General features: G+C 42.7%; 1 protein-coding gene across 11 annotated transcripts in view; it reads left to right on the top strand.

Annotated features, from left to right (window-relative positions):
• ZNF462 (zinc finger protein 462) overlaps positions 1-19,502 on the top strand; it is a 162,225-nt gene that overhangs the window by 61,472 nt on the left and 81,251 nt on the right. For 7 of the 11 annotated variants that reach the window (XM_069090641.1, XM_069090637.1, XM_069090633.1 and 4 more), the window contains exons 2-4: positions 11,041-11,289; positions 12,551-18,189; positions 18,936-19,100. In XM_069090641.1, coding sequence (XP_068946742.1) covers positions 11,073-11,289; positions 12,551-18,189; positions 18,936-19,100 — 6,021 coding nt within the window. In that variant the 5' untranslated portion in view covers positions 11,041-11,072. Of the gene's footprint in view, positions 1-6; positions 117-7,531; positions 8,865-11,040; positions 11,290-12,550; positions 18,190-18,935; positions 19,101-19,502 lie in introns of those variants that run through there. The other 4 variants (XM_069090640.1, XM_069090638.1, XM_069090643.1 and 1 more) reach the window with 4 other exon arrangements.

Raw genomic sequence — 19,502 nt, 5'->3', positions numbered from 1 at the left:
ATAATCAATATTAAGACCATCAAGAATTGCCATATGCTTTTACTACTTTGGAAACCTTGTAAACAAAGCATTTTCTTACTGACATTAAGTGTGCTGGAATTGCCATTCTTGAAGAGGTAAGCTTTATTCTTTTGTCCCTTGAATTAGAGTGACAGAATTGTCTTTAGACTATGAGTGCCTGTAAATCAACCAGGGTTTCCATTTGAGAAAACGTTTGTATGTATTTGGGGGGGCTCTGAGGTGTATTTCTGTTCTCCTTTTCACAAAAATTCCTCCTACTAATATAGTATTTAAGCATTGAAAATGCCAATTTCCACCTCACCCACAGAACACATAGAGTTCAAACACTGAGACCAAGAGCCTTGTTGTCAAGACAAGATTGAACCACAACACCTATATCATAGTTTTTTTTTTGGGGGGGGGGTTTGAAAGTTATTTTAGTCCAACTCCCCAAACAGACTGCTACTGATAGCATGTGGCCCCTGTTGAAATCCCTCCCTTCCTTTGAGGCCCAGCTCAGAGGCCACCACAAAGATTCTCTGGACTCTCTTACCCCTGCCTCCCAGATGAAACCAATCCCTCCCACCTCACATTTCCCATAGTTCTTTGCCTGGTCCTCTCCTTTATGCTTATAGTTCTTTCTTCCGTGATGTTTGTTTTAGCTCCTTGAGAGCACAGTCTAAATTGCATCTATCTCTGTATACCCAGTGACTAATGCCATGTGTGTGTGTTACACATGGTGCTTAATAGATGATTGCTATTGAAATGAATAATGCTACCCAAAGTGCTTGATGAAGGCATAAATGGGAAGCTTCATCACACCTCTGTTTTCATTTGCCTTGGCTAATATAGAGACAACAATCCCCAAACAAATTATATTTGTTGCTCTCTTTTCTATATTGTTGGCATTTTTTTTTTTATTAGGCAGCCTGGCAGTGAATAAGCAGCTGCCTAGAAAATTGTCCAAGAAGTCAGTGGAATTCACCAGTTCAGAGAGAGTTTGTTTATTCTAGAGTAAAATATTTGTTCTGCATATACTATAGACTTTCTAGGTTTTTCAAGTGTGGTTTTTCCTGGGAATTTAATGAGGAATTAATTATACATTGGAGGTATAGATTTTGTTTTGAAAGTCATTCTTCTTTGGGGCCTTGCCTGTAATACAGTGCTTAGGGCCTGTGTTCTGGAGTTGCATTTTGGGAGAAGCACCTTTTCATGAGGCCTATCAGGCATATAAATGGTATAGGGGATAGAGTACTGGATTCGGAGTCAGTAAGGCATGAGCTCAGATCCTACTTCTGACAAGATATGAACTGCATAATCACAAACAAATTGCAGCCTTGCTCAGTCTCAGTTTACCCAACTGTAAAATTTAGATAATAGTACCAGCCTACCTTACCAGGGTTGCAAATTTGAAAGTGTTATAAATTTCTCAGTTATCATTAATTGATTATTTATACATAAATAATGGCTGTATAGAAGGTATGGAAGTTCATTCTGTAGCAAAAAATATTAATGTGAGATTCTGATCTTTTACATTGTTTAGAAAAGGCTTGGAAAAAACCTTTGGTTCGACCTTACTGTTTTTATGTGTCGAGGGAGGAAGCACTGTGGGATGATCTTCTATAAGGAAAGCTCCTATCTAAATGCTTGCTCACTGAATTGCATTTCACAATTAAAGTGCTACCATATTGATTTCTTCTCCCCTTCTTCATTATTAATTAATGTTTCCTGAGCACCCACAATGTGTTCTGTCTAGTCTGGTTGCATGACACCTAAAGAGCTAGTCCTTAGCTTTTAGGGTCTTGCACTCAAAATATGCAATGTTATTGAGAGTTCATGGTGTGTGGACATTGACTAAGAACTTGTTTATTCTAATACTGCCGACCTGATACATGGTAGTATGTGCTACTCTTGTACTTGAGGCTGTCTAACTAAGATGCCTCCTTCAAAATAGATTCTCCCATGCACTGATGATGCCCAGGATCCACTGGAGTAAAGTTACCTCCTGGAAATGGAATAAGCGATTGCAACAGAGAAGAAATTCCTTACCTATCCTCTTTTTTTTTCCCCCTTGTCTCATCGGCCAGTCTCACATCAGTGTTGAGAAGGGACAGCACTTTTCCATTGTCATGTTCTGTTAATTTACTGCAGGGGAGGATTCTGTGGAGTTAAATGAACCAACAAGCTTGTTTAACTAGAGGGTGTGATATCCTCATAACTTCCTCTGCCATAGGTAACAAGTAGAAAAAAATGCCCACTCCATTTGTATGCCTTGGTACAGGAAGTGCTCAGAAGAGACCAAATTATTGGCTAAGATGTGTCTATTGTTTGCCTTTCAGGATAGCATTCTGTTTTAGCTACTGTACTGATGATGTGACTACAGCAGAGATCACAGTGGGAAGGGGCCAAGGTGCCAGGCCTCAGTAATCGGATTCCTCGGCAATGTTAAATTGGTCTGGAGGCCTCATTCCAGTTCTTGCACCAGGGTCTATGCCAGCCCTGCTGAGCCCCTGATATGGACTTGGGAAGCTTCTCTTCCAGCAAAAATGACTCATGTGTCCTTTGAATTGCCCTATCCCAGCACTGAATCCAAACCATTAAGCATGTAGCAAGGGGCAAGTGCTCGCTTGTACATGGTGCTAGAATACCAAATTAACCTCTTCTTGAGAATCTATTCCCTCTTAGGAGAGAAGTTTCTCATAGCAAGACTCTTTTTTTTCCTGCCTCTGTAACTTTGCAACCAACCTTTATATTAGGAGTTAGAATATGGCCAAGTGGCTATTGGCATCTCTTCTGGCAGCAGTGAAGTCCTAGAACTTGGGTTTGGTGAGCTTGTCAGTGCCACCTATATCTGAACCTTCTCTGGTGAAGCAGAAATGGCTGAGGTGAGGCATCTTACTGTTTGTCCACTTAATGCTGGGCAATCAAGTTTAAACTGACAAACACACAGGGAGAGATTCTAATTCGCATTTTGATCTTTCGGCGATGTGGTAGATGGCTTTTATTTCAGCCTGTTTACTGCATGTCTTAATCAGCTCTTTAATGAAGACCCAGCAGCATATCCACAACTTCCCTCTAATTTTACAATTTTTATAATGAGAGTTCTTGAAGTGTGAAAAGTGTTCTCTAGAAATTCAGACAGCATCTTAAATTGCTTTTAAAGGAGCAGTACGCATGCTTCTTCTGTCTCTGTCATTTGATGAGGTTTGGATCCTGAGGAGAAAAAAAAAAATCAATCAGACTATTACAGCAAAACTGAAGCAAGAACCGTTTCAGAATTTCCAGAAGACTTTCTAGTGACCCCATGGAATTTCAATGGATTCCCCCAAAACTTCTGTCTTCTTACTTAATCTTTTGACTCAAAAAGAGGTTTTCCACCTCTTGATAAGACAAGGTTAGTTGGTATTTTATTTGTCAGAGATTTTTTCAGAATTCTAGTGTGGGGAGGATGGGGAAGAGGGAGAGGATTTTTTTGTTTTGTTTTGTCCCTAAGTCATATCTCTAGACCAAAATCTCCATAGCACTTCTGAGAACTAGAGTTATCTAGTGAACTGTAGGTCTCTCTGTGCAGACAATGACCTTCTAAAGCTTCTCAGATACCACCCTACTTCCTCCCTTTCTTTTCTTGTCCTTTACTATCCTTCTTTATCTCATTGTTCAACTCACACATTTCCTCTCCTAAGGACAGGGGAGTTGGCAAACTGCCTATTGCCCTAATGGCCTCTATTAGCCTTGTATCATTGCAAAGGAATGCATGAATTCTCCATAAGGTATGTACTATCTCTTTGTGTATTAGGCACTCACTACCTGCTTTCATAACCAGTCATTCGACCAGAATTGCTATTTTACATATCTAACATTTTTGTTCACTTGGATTACCTCCCAAGACACAGAGCTCATTTTAATGAAGATCCCAAGGGTACCTATCATGAAATATTACTGCAGCATGCTTTGTAATACATGAAAACATTAAGCAAGGGAACAAACCAAAAGCCATAGATGATACAAAAGAGTAGTGTCACTGGCTAGAACACCTTTAGGTTAGTAATCCACAGATTGCCTGCTTGAGACTTTCTACATATTCACAAGGTCCCACAGATGGGCCAAGCAGACTACATACAACAGAAGCAGCCCCAGTTGGCAGGGTGCTAGCCTCAACCGTATTTCCCTGCTAGTATTTAAATTGTGTCCCATATTGGTGGGTTACACATGTGATCACAAATTAATCCTTTCTTCTCTGAAAATTTGGTTTTGAAGAACAGCTGTGTCTCCCTTCTGAATTCCTTAATTATTTATCCTGTCTGATATGTTAAACCTTTCATTAGTGTGGGTAAATTGCCAGAAGTACACAGAACTGCTTAGATCATGTAGCAAACAGTATAAACATTTGATAGGGACATTTGATGACACTGAATGTTGAGCCAAAATATACTGCAGAACTTAGTACTATGGGATTGATGGAGGTGGTTGGTTGATGTTGGGGCAGGGGAAGGGGAGGGAAGGTGAAGTTTTGTTGTGCTTTTTTTTTTTCTTTAAAAAAATTAGTTTGAGAATAGTAACTTGGGCATAGCCCATGTCACCTAAACTTATAGAGAAAGAAACCAATTCTGTCCTCATGTGGCTTCTATTAAATTTGGAGTCCACATGCTCATGAGTTGAGTCCAACTTGACTCAAGATAATTATTTCCTATCTTATGTATGCTTTATATTTTCATATAAAAATGTTATATGAATGTCAACGACTTTCTCAAATACTGTTCTTAAGAGGATATCATGAGCATGTCCAACATCTTGAAAAATGATTACTACAGTGAATTAGAATGGTCAAACTTAATATATAGCATATAATATTTAATAAAAATACAAATTTAACCTCCATCAGTAGGTCAGTTAATAAACTTGTTTTCATTCTTCATCTTCATGAGGCTTGGGTGTTACCAGGCAGATCTCATGTGCTCATTTTCTCACTTACCTCATCATTCTCATACTCTGTCAGTTTGAAATAAAATCCCATAAACAAATCCCTGAGCCCTTCAAGCTCATCACTTTTGTTGATTCCAGTCTATGAGTTTGGACCATTGTGTTGGCCCTACATGTTGCACTTTGGGTAATCTAACTGTCTCTGTTCCATAAATGCCATTGGAAAAGTGATGCTTGCCTTTCCAATTACTTGACTTTTTGTGGCCTCTCTTTGATGAACCCCTGGCCCAGGGCATATTTATTCCATAACATTGATGTCCTAGGCTTGTGGGGAAGCTATTTATAGGATGGGGGGGAGGGGAGGGAGTGGGGAGAGGGAATAAAAGAAACTACTAACCTAGGCTAACAAGAATTCCCTTTGTTATATTATGATTGAGTTGAAAGTTCTAAAGCTATAGGAGAGTAGGGTATAAACCTAGATTTCTAGAGTGGAAAGAAGAAAAATGTACTCTATGGTACTGCATGTGGTGTTTCAAATTCTATTTCTCAAAGACTTCACAGGATAGAATTAGCAACTATTGAATCACATGGCTGTGAGGTTTCACAGTTTTATTTCTGGTCAGGAAGCCTTCAATAAGAGAAAAGGTCAGATCTATGGAAGGCTGTAATGGTAAAGGGATTTGAAGATCTTCCATGCCCATTTTATTGGCAAGTAAACAGGTACTTAGCACCTTGTTTCAAGCTCATGATTGTGTCAAGTGTTAAGATCCAGAACTTGTAAACCCCACAGTGGGATGAACTTGCTGATGTAACAGGAAGAGGCAGAACAGGGAGGAGCTAATACCATATGTAAGGAAAAGCCCAAGCTAGAGAGCCAGAACTTCTTCCGAGAACCGAATTGAGAACTTCTGAGAGCCAGCCAGAGCTGCTGAGAACTTCTGAGAGCCAGCCAGAACTGCCAGGAACGAGAACTGCCAGGAATGAGAACTGCTGGGAGCCGGAACTGCGGGGAGCAAGCAGCTGGAGGCTGAAGAGCTACTGTGAGTGAGGAGAGGAGGATCCTTGCTTGAGGGAGTGAGTGAGGAGAGGAGGATCCTTGATTGAGGGACCCTGTTTTGTTTTGAAGGCTTGGGAATATGGGTGTTCGCTGCATTGACTATGTGTACCAACTTCATGGTTACTGTACTGACTTTGACTATCTGGTTTGGGGACTTTGTTTTCTGGTATTTGAATAAATGCTTTGGTTCTGTCGTCCATGTGGAGAGCTTGTTACATTTTGCGATTCACAACTATACCATCCTATTCATAGCCACCGTTGGCTCTATGAATATCGCATTGGTGTTACAAAGGCCCTCCTGCATTTTGTTTCATATAGATGTTCCCTTGACACATATGTAATTCTGACTTCGTGGACCTAAGAAGCATGCCAATGACATGACCTGAAGATGGCTAGCCAAGTTAATAGAAGTGGAACTGGTTAGTGGTAGTTTTTTTTTTTTTTTTGAGAACAATGGGCTATATCAGATATCATCTTAGTAATAAATTTTAAGTATATATAGGATAGAATTGTGAGATGTGTCAGAAGTCCTCTAAAGAAGACTTGACATCTCCCTCTTTGGATTTTAGCTTCTGGCCAAATTAAATAAGCTGTTAACCAAATTTCAACGTTCTATCTCTTTTTAAATTAATTAATAACTTTTTTTCCCACTGTTTTATCTCTTGCCATTCTGCATTGCACCTGTGCAGGAATATACTTCTTCCTGATTTCCACCACTTTGAACACTTATCTTCTTCAACATTTAGCTCTGATTCCATCTCTTCAGTGAAGCTTTCCCTGATCTTTCCAGTTGTTAAAGCTATCTCCTACTACAAAATAACTGGTAGTCATGTACTTCCTTCCAATGGAATGTAAGCTTTAAAGTTGGGCTTGGTTTTTGTTTAGGGTTTGGGTATTTTTTTTTTGTCCATTTGTTTATTTAGTTTTGTATACCCAGGACCTATCATAATGTCTTATATATAGTAAATACTTAATAGATGAGTGTTGAATTGAGTTTAATTGAACTTTTGAGGTAAGGCTCTTGAAATTCTGAGTACTGGAAGCCTGTAATAAGCTAATTTAAGTTTGCAAATAGGTGGCCTTAAAATTGCATGAGACATCAATCTGTGTTCATACAATGTTTCCCCATTGCCAAGTCTCATTCGGGGTATTCAGAGATTCTCCACGAGAAGTATCGAATAGAACTTCAAATGTTTAGCATCTTTGAATTCAGTGTTTTGGACTTCACAAAGGAAGCCTGTATTTGAGTATATTCAAAATGTAAATGTAAACTTAAAAATATGTGCTATTAAAATATTTTCTAGGTCTAATGAATACTTAGAATGATTTCGTGTCATGTAGGTCCAAAACATGGATAATAGATTATTTATGTTTTAAACCATCTGTTTGTTATATCTGTATCAAACTAGCCTGGTAAGATCATAGTTATTCTTTGGAGCCTCGTTATTTGCAAGCAACTTGACATCAAGGGGATTGGTGTTGTCTTGCATATTTTAAGTTTGATTTGTAGATTTATTTCATGACCTTTTGGTAGTTTAGAAGCTTCTACTTCTGCTTTTGATTTCTCCAATTTCATATCCAAGAAGGAAATGTTGCTAATTTCATTACTCCAGTTTTTAAAAATTATGTAGATATGAAATGGAAGGCTTTTTTTCTTACCATCAGATGATTAGAGCAGACCCATGAGCATTTTTTTTTTTACCTCCAAGGGTTATGCTATTTCCATTGATCAAATAGACAAATATCCACAATTTGTTTCTCATCTTTTATTTGGTGATTTGACAGAGCATTAAAACCTGCTCTGAAAATGTGTCCTTTGCTGGCTGATGGATGGGTCAATCTCAGTTCTCAATCTCCCTCTCTCTCTCTCTCTCTCTCTCTCTCTCTCTCTCTCTCTCACACACACACACACACACTCACACTCACACTCATGCTTACATCATGTTTCAGTTTCTTTGATAGCTTAGTCCATGCTAGTGATTTTTGTTTTCTTCTCTATGACAGCATCTGTAGAAGAAATGTGTCTGAACAAAGGCAAAATGTCTCTCAAAATAGGCTGCATCCTGATTTCCGTTCTTGGTGGTGAAAACATCAGATTGAAGGCCATTCAGCTGTACCTGATGTTTGTTCCGCTGCTTCAAGATTAACCTCTTCTGTGACTCAGTGCTGCATTTGAGGAAGAAACAGCAGCAGCATTAAAGCTAGAACTTATTAGAAAGGCACTCTCATCTTTTTCCATCTTGCTTACTTTTCTGTTCTCATAACCCTTTCATCTCCTTTGTAGCAGAACATGTAGACTTATTGGTTTGGGTTTGCATCTAGACTTCAGTCTTCTCAATAATAACTTCAGAAGATATCAGGATGTTGAAGAGTTTTGCATTTGTGTAGACACACACACACACACACAACACACACACACACAGTATGAAACCACCAGTGCTGGAGGGGCCCTGGCTTCCTATGGAAGAACCTTAGTTTTTGTTGTTGTTGTGCAAACCAGTCTCAAACTTTCCAAAGGACACACAGCAGAAAGCCTTTTGTTGCCTTATTTCTAAAGGCCTGAAGTTTTTAAGGGAAGAGATTTTGTTTTCCTCCTGGCTGCACAATGGAGCTTTCAGAGAACCCCTTTTAAAAGGAATAGCTACAGCCTTTGTGTTGAAGGGTGTGTCTGTTGGCAGGGTCTGCTGATGCAGACAGACTGGCTGGTGATTAACAAAGGTCATTAGACTTTGGAATCTGGCAAGCAGAGTCAGATGGTATGTCTTCTGTGTGTAGAAGGACGACTCCCAAGAGGCTGAGGCTTTCTGGAGGTTTCCCCCCAACCCCCCTTCTTTAAGAGCTGTTGGACAGTCTGGACCAGGATCTTCCTCCTTCTCTAAGCAACACGGTGTGGCTGGGACTAATGAATGAATTGATCAGTTATGGGGCTTAAAAAGAACCTTCCGAGATCTTTGTGAATGCGATTTTGAAGGAAGAGAAGAGAAAGGTGTTCCTTTCCATAGCAATGGAAACAGTTAATTCTTTGTTGGGAAGAGTGGAGTCCCCGCTCGGCTCCGGCCACACACAGCTCTCCTGGTGCTGATTTCTTATATCAACCTAGCAGAGTCTTGTCTGCTGGAGATGGAGCCGAGATAAGTGAGGCCATGTTGTGCACGGACGAAAAGGCTAGGAGACTCTAAGTGCATGAGTTGTCTGAGCTAAAATGGCTGCTCTGAGTGAGGCTCAGAGGACTGGGACAGCTTAGTGAGTCTTAAAGCTTCAGTGACGCAGGAGCTCCTATCTCTTGAAAGTGTGATAAACACATTCTGCAGAGCTGTGGCTTGTTTGGCTGAGATGAAAGGACTCAGCTTGGGGGATGGGGAGTGAAAACTGGATGATCTGCTTTTCTGTAAAGTGCTCTAAATGCAGGAGTCGTCTGCACCATGGAAAAATTTGTTTTCAGGTCTAATGGACTGTGCGGAAAGGAGACATGGGGTGGGGCTTCGGTCCCTGCTGTAATTTGATCCAGAGCAGATAGCAACCTCTTCCACACAATTTGGGCTGCTTGCTTAGACATAAAAGCTTGAGGATCTCGTTTGTGGCAGGTCTGGGAGCTGAAAAGAACCTAGGGTAGCTTCATTTTTCTTAAATTTATTGAGAAAGGAGGAATTACTATGTGCAAGGAGAAGGTAAATAGCAGTGTCTCCTTCTGTAAACTCAGCTCGTCCAGAGTTGGACTTGCCAGGAGTTATTTTAACAGGCTATCAGGAGGAGCCTTGCTTCATGTAAAACCCTGATGCCATGCCCACTTGGGAGACACTGACATCATATTATAGGACTTGGATTCTGCTATAGGAATCTTTTTATCTTTTGCAATGAATGCATGGAAGTTACCCTCAAGAAAGGTTGTTGGCTACTGTTTCGCCCTTTTAGACCTCTCCAGTTCTAGGTTAGAGAAACCCAATGGGGCATGTGGGAAGTAATCCATTCATTAAGGTAATAGCTTTTCAACTGTGCCTAGGAATTGTTTAAGGGTGGGAGGACCTTTTACCTCCCTAATATCTTTGTTCACTTCTCAGGATTGGGAATCTTCATTGACTTAATGCTAAGTGGTCTATAAATTTAAAACCCACACTTAATGTCAAAATGGATATGGTTGGACAAGGTCTTTCTTTCACAACATTCTCATAACCTTTTAGATCAGGGTTCACACTGTATGCTTGTGACAAGGAAGGAAGGGAAAGGAAAGATTGTTCAAGTGATGAAGCATAATCTTTTTTTTTAATAAAACAGACAAAGCTAGATATAATTTTTAATCTGGAAACCACAAAACTCTGTAACATTGGTTGTTGCAGGAATTTATGAGATCTTTGGACCCAGTTTCAGCCTGGGAAATTCTCAGATACTGGAGAGGTTGATAGGAGAGCACTGACATTCTGTTGCTTCTGTGTGGAGGAAGATACTGCACAATTAGACCCAAATTAGATCTTCAGAGTTTTTTTCTCATAAGAATTGTTCAGATACTGAAAATTATTTTTAAAAAAACACTAAGCTTCTTCACAGACTCTTCTAATAGGTGTAACTTGATAAGCATTGTAATTTCTTCTGGTCCTCAGTTTCCTTATTTATAAAAGGAGGTTAACTTAGAGACTTCCACATCCTTTCTGCTTCTAAAATTCCATATCTAAGTTCTAAACAAGTAGAGAAGCTCATAAGCTAATTAGAAATCAAATAGGGAAGTTCAGGGATCAACAGCTGTCTGATGATGTGAGGATTTCTTTAGTGCCTACAGACTGATGCTGTCAAACTTATAGAGAAAGTACATTTGACCAAACCACATAAATAGCTGCTTTATCCCCCTAAACCTCAGTGTTATCAGATTACCATCAAACAGGGCACCATCACCTTTGTCTATGATTGTACGTGCATATATGTATGAGGGAGCCTAGATATACTTGGTAATACGGCCTCAGAGGCACTCCTAAATGTATTCTTTCAGCTAATGGCCATCCATTAGGATGGGCAAACCATCCTAAGGTATATAAGTAATGTGAGTTATTAATTTTTTTTATGTCTTCTTTCAGAATTTCCTAATGTAAAGGAATAAACCCAGATCATGGAGGTACTGCAATGTGATGGCTGTGATTTCCGAGCCCCATCCTATGAAGACCTCAAAGCTCACATTCAGGATGTCCATACTGCATTTTTGCAACCAACAGATGTTGTTGAGGACAATATTGAGCCACGCTCTGGATCTGTGAATGCCAGTAATCAGACAGAGGTGGAATTTTCTACTGTAAAGGATGAATTCACAATCGCAGAAGATATATCAGGTAAATCTATACTTATCTGAATATATGCCATCTACTTGAATTGCTTCAATTCCTTCTTAGGCTAAAGGCTTGATACTGATAGGACATCATATCATGTGGTGAGGCATTGAAATGATTCTCTTTGTTGTCTTATCTCTTACTGTTCCTGTCCATACACACTACAATAGTGTCTGACCAAGCTAAACTAGTCATTGTTCTCCAAACACATACCTTAAACTTATGCACCTTTTTTTTTTGTTTTTGCTTCCATCTGGAATAGTCTTCCCTGTATATCTCTGCCCCTTGAAATTTTACCTGCCCTTCAAAGTCTAACTCAATTCCAATTTCCTCCATGAATTCTTTTCTGTATTTCCTGTCAACACCATATACATTCTCCTTCCTTTAAACACATTTTGCCCCTATTTGCTTATATTTTTCATCCTTGTATTATATTTATATGTGTTCCTATCTTATTCCCTCTATTATAGTATAAGCTCTTAGGTAACAGAGATTGTCTTTTATTGATCTTTATGCCCTTCCCTCCACCTTTCAAATCTTTCCAAATGTCTTCTTTACCCATAGTATATGCTCCTAAATATTTGTTCAGGTGAATCAAAATGTCTTCAGAAATTCCTGAATGAGGACAAGATACCTGAGACTTATATTTAATAGACAATGAGGACATTTTTATAGTCAAAATCCCTATTCCCATATTATCATAATTCATCTTCAACTATTAGCAGTGAAAGATGTTTAGAGTAATCTGTACTCAGGTGTCAGCCTTAAGGGCATCATCCTGAAATTGTAGGTAACTTTCAGTTTTGAAGGAAGGTATATGACACCTTTGGAATATGATCCCTATAAATAAAGAACAACCAGAATGGTCCTTCATCAAATCTTCCTCTGGTAGTCTCCACATGATGCTTCCTCTTGGGTTCTCTGAGACTATGCCATCAGTGTAGACCACCTAGAAAACCATATTTAGCTAGAAAGTCCTTGAGTAAGGACCCAGAAACAGATTGTGTGTCTATTATCCAAGGAATAGAGCAAAATTGGGAAGCACTCATCACTAGAAGCTGACCAACTAGGTGTGAGTTGCCACAGAAACTCACAAATACTATTTCCTGATTCTTAGAGGGCTGGTGGTCTTTATCACTTGAGAGAGTTGTTATATAAAGACATCACAGATCCTTGAAAGATAATTAGAAAAGCATTGATTCCATGATGAGATTTCTTATTGTTTTGTTTCCTTTTCTTCTCCTTGTCTCCCCCTTTACTTTAGGTCAAAATGCATCTGCACTGGGGACTGGAAGTTACTATGGTCACAGCCCAGGATATTACGGCCAGCACATTTCCCCTCATCCCAAGCCAACAAACAAGTTTTTTCAGTGCAAGTTCTGTGTTCGTTACTTCAGGTCAAAAAACCTCCTCATAGAGCACACTAGAAAAGTCCATGGTGCACAAGCTGGTGGAAATTCACTTGGGCCCTCTGCCACCGGATCCTTAAATTATAACATCATGATGCATGAAGGATTTGGAAAGGTTTTCTCTTGCCAGTTTTGTACCTACAAGTCACCAAGGAGGGCAAGAATCATCAAGCATCAGAAGATGTATCACAAAAATAACCTGAAAGAGACCTCTGCTCCCCCAACCACACCCCCTTCATTGTCTGACCCTGTGGCTGCATCGGTCCCAGTACAAGACCCCTGCAAAGAGCTCCCAGCTGAGGTGGTGGAGCGCAGTATCTTGGAATCCATGGTTAAACCCTTGACCAAGTCAAGGGGTAACTTTTGCTGTGAATGGTGTAGCTATCAGACCCCCCGTCGAGAACGCTGGTGTGACCATATGATGAAGAAGCATCGGAGCATGGTCAAAATACTCTCCACTCTGAGGCAGCAACAAGAAGGAACCAACCTGCCTGACGTCCAGAAGAGTTCCCCGAGCCCTGTCCCAAATTCCAGCTATGTATCCATGAGCACTGCAAGCCGGGAGATGCCCAATACCAATGTTTCTAGTTACAGAGGCTCCATGGGCAACTCTCTCATTAGATCCAGCTCTTCCCCAGCTTCCAAATATTCCCCCGTGTCTTATCCTCCAATAAAGCCTAAGTCACCTCACAATTCTGGCCTAGTTAACTTGCCTGAGAGATCCCGTTACGGAATGGCTGACATGACAAATTCTTCCACTGACCTGGAAACGAACAGCATGTTAAATGATTCTAGTTCTGATGAAGAATTAAATGAGATAGACAGTGAGAATGGCTTGAATTCTATGGATCACCAGACCTCAGGATTATCTGCAGAACAACTGATGGGATCTGATGGGAACAAATTATTGGAAACAAAGGGGATACCTTTTAGAAGATACATGAATAGGTTCCAGTGCCCTTTTTGTCCTTTCCTTACCATGCATCGACGTAGCATCTCCCGCCATATTGAAAACATCCACCTGTCTGGAAAGACAGCCATCTACAAATGTGATGAATGTCCGTTTACTTGCAAGAGTTCATTAAAACTCGGAGCTCATAAACAGTGTCACACAGGTACGACATCTGATTGGGATGCTGTCAATTCCCAGGGTGAAAGTATTTCGGCCTCCCTGAACGAAGGCCCAATGTCTTATGAAAGTGCAAATATGAACGGCAGGAAGACGGGAGTCATGCTAGAGGCCCTGCAGCAGCAGCAGCAGCAGCAACAACAGCACCAACATCAGCAGTCCCAACCGCAGCAATCACAGCAGCCACAGCCCCAGCAGCAGCCCCCGCTGCCACAGCCGCAGCAGCAGCAGCTGCCGCAGCCCCCACCACCACCGCCACCACCCCCGCCACCACCTCCACCAACACAGTCCCAGCCTCAGCACCCTTACAAATGCACCATGTGTAATTATTCCACAACAACTCTGAAGGGGCTCCGGGTCCATCAGCAGCACAAACATTCATTCTGTGACAACTTGCCAAAATATGAGGGGCAGCCCTCAAGCGTCCCATTGGAAAGCGAGACAGATGGCCACTCCTCTTCCAGCAACACTGTGAAGAAAAGTCAGACCTCAATTCTTGGCCTGTCCTCCAAGAATAACTTTGTCGCTAAGGTTCCTAGGAAGATTTCAAACGATTTCCCTCTAGATTTATCACCAGTAAAGAAGAGAACGAGAATTGATGAGATAGCAAGCAACCTGCAGAGCAAAATCAACCAAACCAAGCAGCAGGAAGATGCAGTGATCAATGTGGAAGATGACGAAGAGGAAGAAGAAGAGAACGAAGTCGAGATCGAAGTGGAATTAGACAGAGAAGAAGAGCCAGCCGAGTCCCTGATGGACGTCCCAAGTTCTTTTGCAGCTCAACAGATATGGGCGCGAGAGAGCAGTGACCCTCAGAAGGAGTCTAACTTCAGAAATGTGCCGCACGATTATAACACTACCAATGGGGCAGAGATTGAGCTGACCCTCTCTGAAGATGAAGAGGACTATTACTGTTCTTCGGTTAACATGAAAGAACACCAAGCTTCAAATACAGCTCTTCTCAACAACCAGCCCAGTATATATGGTGCAGATCACAACAACGAAAGTGCAGAATTCAGCGACTCTGGGCGGCTTTACTATTGCAAACACTGTGACTTCAGTAACAAATCTGCCAGAAGCGTCAGCACCCACTACCAACGGATGCATCCATACATTAAATTCAGCTTTAGATACATTTTGGATCCCAACGATCACAGCGCAGTATACAGATGCCTTGAATGCTACATCGACTACACCAATTTTGAAGATCTGCAGCAACATTACGGTGAGCATCATCCTGAAGCAATGAATGTACTCAACTTCGACCATTCGGATTTGATCTATCGATGTCGCTTTTGTTCATACACGAGCCCGAATGTTAGAAGCCTGATGCCGCATTACCAAAGAATGCATCCAACTGTTAAAATTAACAATGCCATGATATTCTCAAGCTATGTGGTGGAACAGCAAGAGGGGCTGAATGCTGAGTCCCAGACCCTGAGGGAGATTCTGAATTCTGCCCCAAAAAATATGGCCACTTCTACCCCAGTGGCTCGTGGGGGTGGAATGCCAGTTGCATTTAGTAAGAATACTCCTTCAAAGACTTTCACTACAGAATGTGAAAATCAGAAAGACCCATCGGTCAACACCGTGGTCGTTTATGACTGTGACGTGTGTTCGTTTGCGAGCCCGAACATGCATTCCGTACTGGTTCATTATCAGAAGAAACACCCAGAGGAAAAGGCTTCCTACTTTAGAATCCAGAAAACCATGCGCGTGGTGTCTGTGGACAGGGGCTCTGCCCTTTCTCAGCTCTCCTTTGAGGTGGGTGCTCCAATATCTCCCAAAATGCCCAACATGGCTTCCCCACCCCCCCCACAACCCCCACCATCAGACCTCAGCACTGAGCTTTACTACTGCAAACACTGTTCCTACAGCAATCGGTCAGTTGTGGGGGTGCTTGTCCATTACCAGAAAAGACATCCAGAAATTAAGGTTACTGCCAAATATATCAGACAGGCCCCTCCTACAGCAGCAATGATGAGAGGGGCCGAGGTGCCCCATGGTGCTCCACGGCCACCTGTCCCCATGCAAAGATTGAACCGAGGCAGCTCAGAGAGAGACGTCCCTCCTGTGGAGAACGAGATGTTCTTTTGCCAGCACTGTGATTATGGGAACCGGACGGTCAAAGGAGTGCTCATTCACTATCAGAAGAAGCACCGGGACTTCAAGGCGAATGCAGATGTCATCCGACAGCACACGGCCACTATTCGGAGCCTCTGTGACCGTGGTCAGAAGAAGTCTGGCGGCTGCATGCTCGTCCCTTCCTCGAGTTCAGAACGGGAGAAAGCAAAACTCCGAGCTCTTAAGTGCAGGCAATGTTCTTACACCTCTCCTTACTTCTATGCACTGAGGAAGCATATCAAGAAAGACCACCCCAGCCTCAAGGCCACAGTTACTTCCATTTTGAGATGGGCATTTCTAGACGGCTTAATAGAAGCTGGCTATCACTGTGAATGGTGTATTTATTCGCACACAGAGCCCAGCGGTTTGCTTCTGCATTACCAAAGGAGGCATCCTGAGCATTATGTCGACTATACATACATGGCAACGAAGCTCTGGGCAGGGCCAGACCCATCCCCTCCTTCCCTTACGATGACCGCTGAAGCCAAAACCTACAAATGCAGGGACTGTATTTTCGAAGCCTCTTCCATTTGGGATATCACCAATCACTACCAAGCCTTCCACCCTTGGGCCATGAATGGTGATGAGTCCGTCTTGCTCGATATCATCAAGGAGAAAGATGCTGCTGAGAAAGTCATCCCACCCTCCGAAGAGATCCCCGGCCAGATCAGTTGTGAAAGGAAGATGATCTCCCCGCTTCCTGAGCAAGATGGCGAATGCACAGAGGATGCGAGGCTTTCCCCAGAAAAAAGCCTCCAGCTGACCTCGGCTAACCCTGCCATATCCTCCACCCCCTATCAGTGCACGGTGTGCCAATCTGAATATAATAACTTACACGGTCTTCTCACCCATTATGGCAAGAAGCACCCAGGCATGAAGGTGAAAGCTGCCGATTTCGCCCAGGACATAGACATCAACCCTGGTGCTGTTTACAAGTGCAGGCACTGTCCGTACATCAACACCCGCATCCACGGAGTCCTCACCCACTATCAGAAGAGACATCCATCCATCAAGGTGACCGCAGAAGATTTTGTGCACGACGTGGAGCAGTCTGCAGACCTGACCCAGACTGAAGTGGAGGAGACAAGCAGGATTTTCAAGCAGGGGTACGGTGCTTACAGGTGCAAACTCTGCCCTTACACTCATGGTACTTTGGAGAAGCTCAAGATCCACTATGAGAAGTATCACAACCAGCCGGAGTTTGATGTGTTTGCCCAGTCCCCCCCTAAGGTGGCCGTCACCCTGGAGCCTGAGATGCCAGTGGCAGAAATCAGCCCCTCCCAGGTCCCCGCTGCTGATGAAGAGGTAGCAGAAGTGTCTGTGCCCGCTTCCCATTTCTCTGCTTCCCACCTGGTCTCCCACACTGTGTTCCGGTGCCAGCTCTGCAAATACTTCTGTTCCACGAGGAAAGGGATCGCGCGACACTATCGAATCAAGCACAACAACGTCCGGGCCCAGCCGGAGGGGAAAAACAACCTGTTCAAATGTGCTTTGTGTTCATACACCAACCCCATCCGGAAGGGTCTGGCAGCCCACTACCAGAAGCGGCACGACATCGATGCTTATTACACCCACTGCTTGGCGGCCTCCAGGACGGTGAGCGACAAACCAAGTAAGGTGATCATCCCCTCTCCTCCCAAGGATGACTCCCCCCAACTGAGTGAAGAGCTGAGGAGGGCAGTGGAGAAAAAAAAGTGTTCCCTCTGTTCCTTCCAGTCCTTCAGCAAGAAAGGCATCGTGTCCCATTACATGAAGCGTCACCCTGGGGTGTTCCCAAAGAAGCAGCATGCCAGCAAGCTGGGGGGCTACTTCACCGCAGTCTACGCGGACGAGAACGAGAAGCCGGCCCTGCTGGAAGAGGAGCAGCCCGAATTCGAGAGGCCCGAGCTGGAGACCCCCTCCGAGGCTCAGGAAATCGAGTGGTTGCCCTTCCGCTGTATCAAGTGTTTCAAGCTGTCCTTCAGCACCGCGGAGCTGCTGTGCATGCATTACACCGAACACCACAGCAAGGACCTGAAGAGAGACTTCGTCATCCTGGGGAATGGCACCCGCTCTCTGGGCTCCGCCTTTCAGTGTAAGCACTGTGACAGTAGACTGCAAAGTATGGCAGAACTGACCTCACACTTGAACAGTCACAATGAGGAATTCCAGAAGCGTGCCAAACGTCAGGAGAGGAGGAAACAGCTTTTGAGCAAGCAGAAATATGCAGATGGTGCTTTTGCAGATTTCAAACAAGAGAGGGTAAGGATATGTTTTGATTTCCCTTCCCCCAGGAGGCTCCTCATTACTAGTGCCCACATGCACTTCTTCATTGGCAGCCAAAACTGCTACAGGCTTACTAGTGACTTAGCATGCCAGGGAGCTCAATAAGTCAATTAAACATTTCAAGCTTGATTATGCCCCCATCTCTGTGCCTCACCCCTCTCTGCGACCCCATCCCTCTCCCTCAGACTCCTCCCAAGGCTCCCTGGGAGGGTTTTGTTGATTTCTATTTATTTCTTTCTGCCAAGTAACCTCCTTATCTGAAACCTAATTACACACAGCTTTCTATCATAAGGCAATTGTGGGCTGCCTCTTGATTCCATTAGCACTCCTCAGCCATGTCTTGGTCATCACTTTTCGATGTAAGATATGAATTTAACTTCTCGACTGCTAGTTCACCAAGAAGATCACTAATGCTGTACTTAGGCCGTGTCTCAGCTGCACAGTTAGCATTGGTTTGAATCAGGTAACTTGGTGACAGTGAAGATGAAGCTTCTGCACAGAAATGTCCTCTACTCACTTCCATTCAAGTTGGAAAGTATGTTGAAGCCAGACACCTTATGTAGCAGGCAGTGTGCCTTGACTCTTATGAATTCAGTAGGTATCCCTTGATGTAAAAATGCTAATCTGCTTTTTAAAAAAAAAATACACCAGTAATTACAAGAGTAATTGGCAGAAAATGTGAGAGAGCTCAGAATACTGATGCTACCAATGTATTTTGCCAGCCTTTTGGTCACTTAGAAGAGGTGCCAAAGATCAAGGAGAGGAAAGTTGTGGGATACAAATGTAAGTTCTGCGTGGAAGTGCACCCAACGCTCCGCGCCATCTGCAATCACCTCCGCAAGCACGTCCAGTACGGGAATGTCCCTTCAGTGTCAGCTGCTGTGAAGGTGAGAACTCTTGGAAAGTTCTGGATAAGCATTCTTGTGTGTGAGCGAGTTTAGTTACTGATTAACTGCATTGCTAAGTAAGAACCTCTTCCAGTTTGAGAATGCAGCCATTCTCAGGTGATGATTGGATTTCGTTGTGTCCCACAGGTGCAGAGAAGGAAGGCTTTTTGTTTTTAATCTTATGACTGATTCCATTATCTGATAATGCCCCCTCCCAACCAGGCACTTAGTTCTGTGGAAGACAAAAGGTCTGGTTCTTGGAATGGCAGTCTGGGTCACCTCTTTGCCTGCATCTGATGCATATTGGTATATGCACAATTATTTCCTCTTCTAAGATGTCCAAGCTTTTAGGATGACTAAATGAGATAAATCATCATCATCATCATCATCATCATCATCATC

The sequence above is a fragment of the Petaurus breviceps genome, unplaced genomic scaffold (genome assembly GCF_028583685.1).
Source record: "Petaurus breviceps papuanus isolate PSGF00001 unplaced genomic scaffold, PetGlider_PUasm1.0 187, whole genome shotgun sequence".
NCBI lineage: Eukaryota > Metazoa > Chordata > Mammalia > Diprotodontia > Petauridae > Petaurus > Petaurus breviceps.
Note: the sequence above shows the minus strand (reverse complement) of the source record. Positions and strands in the feature narration are given on the sequence as shown.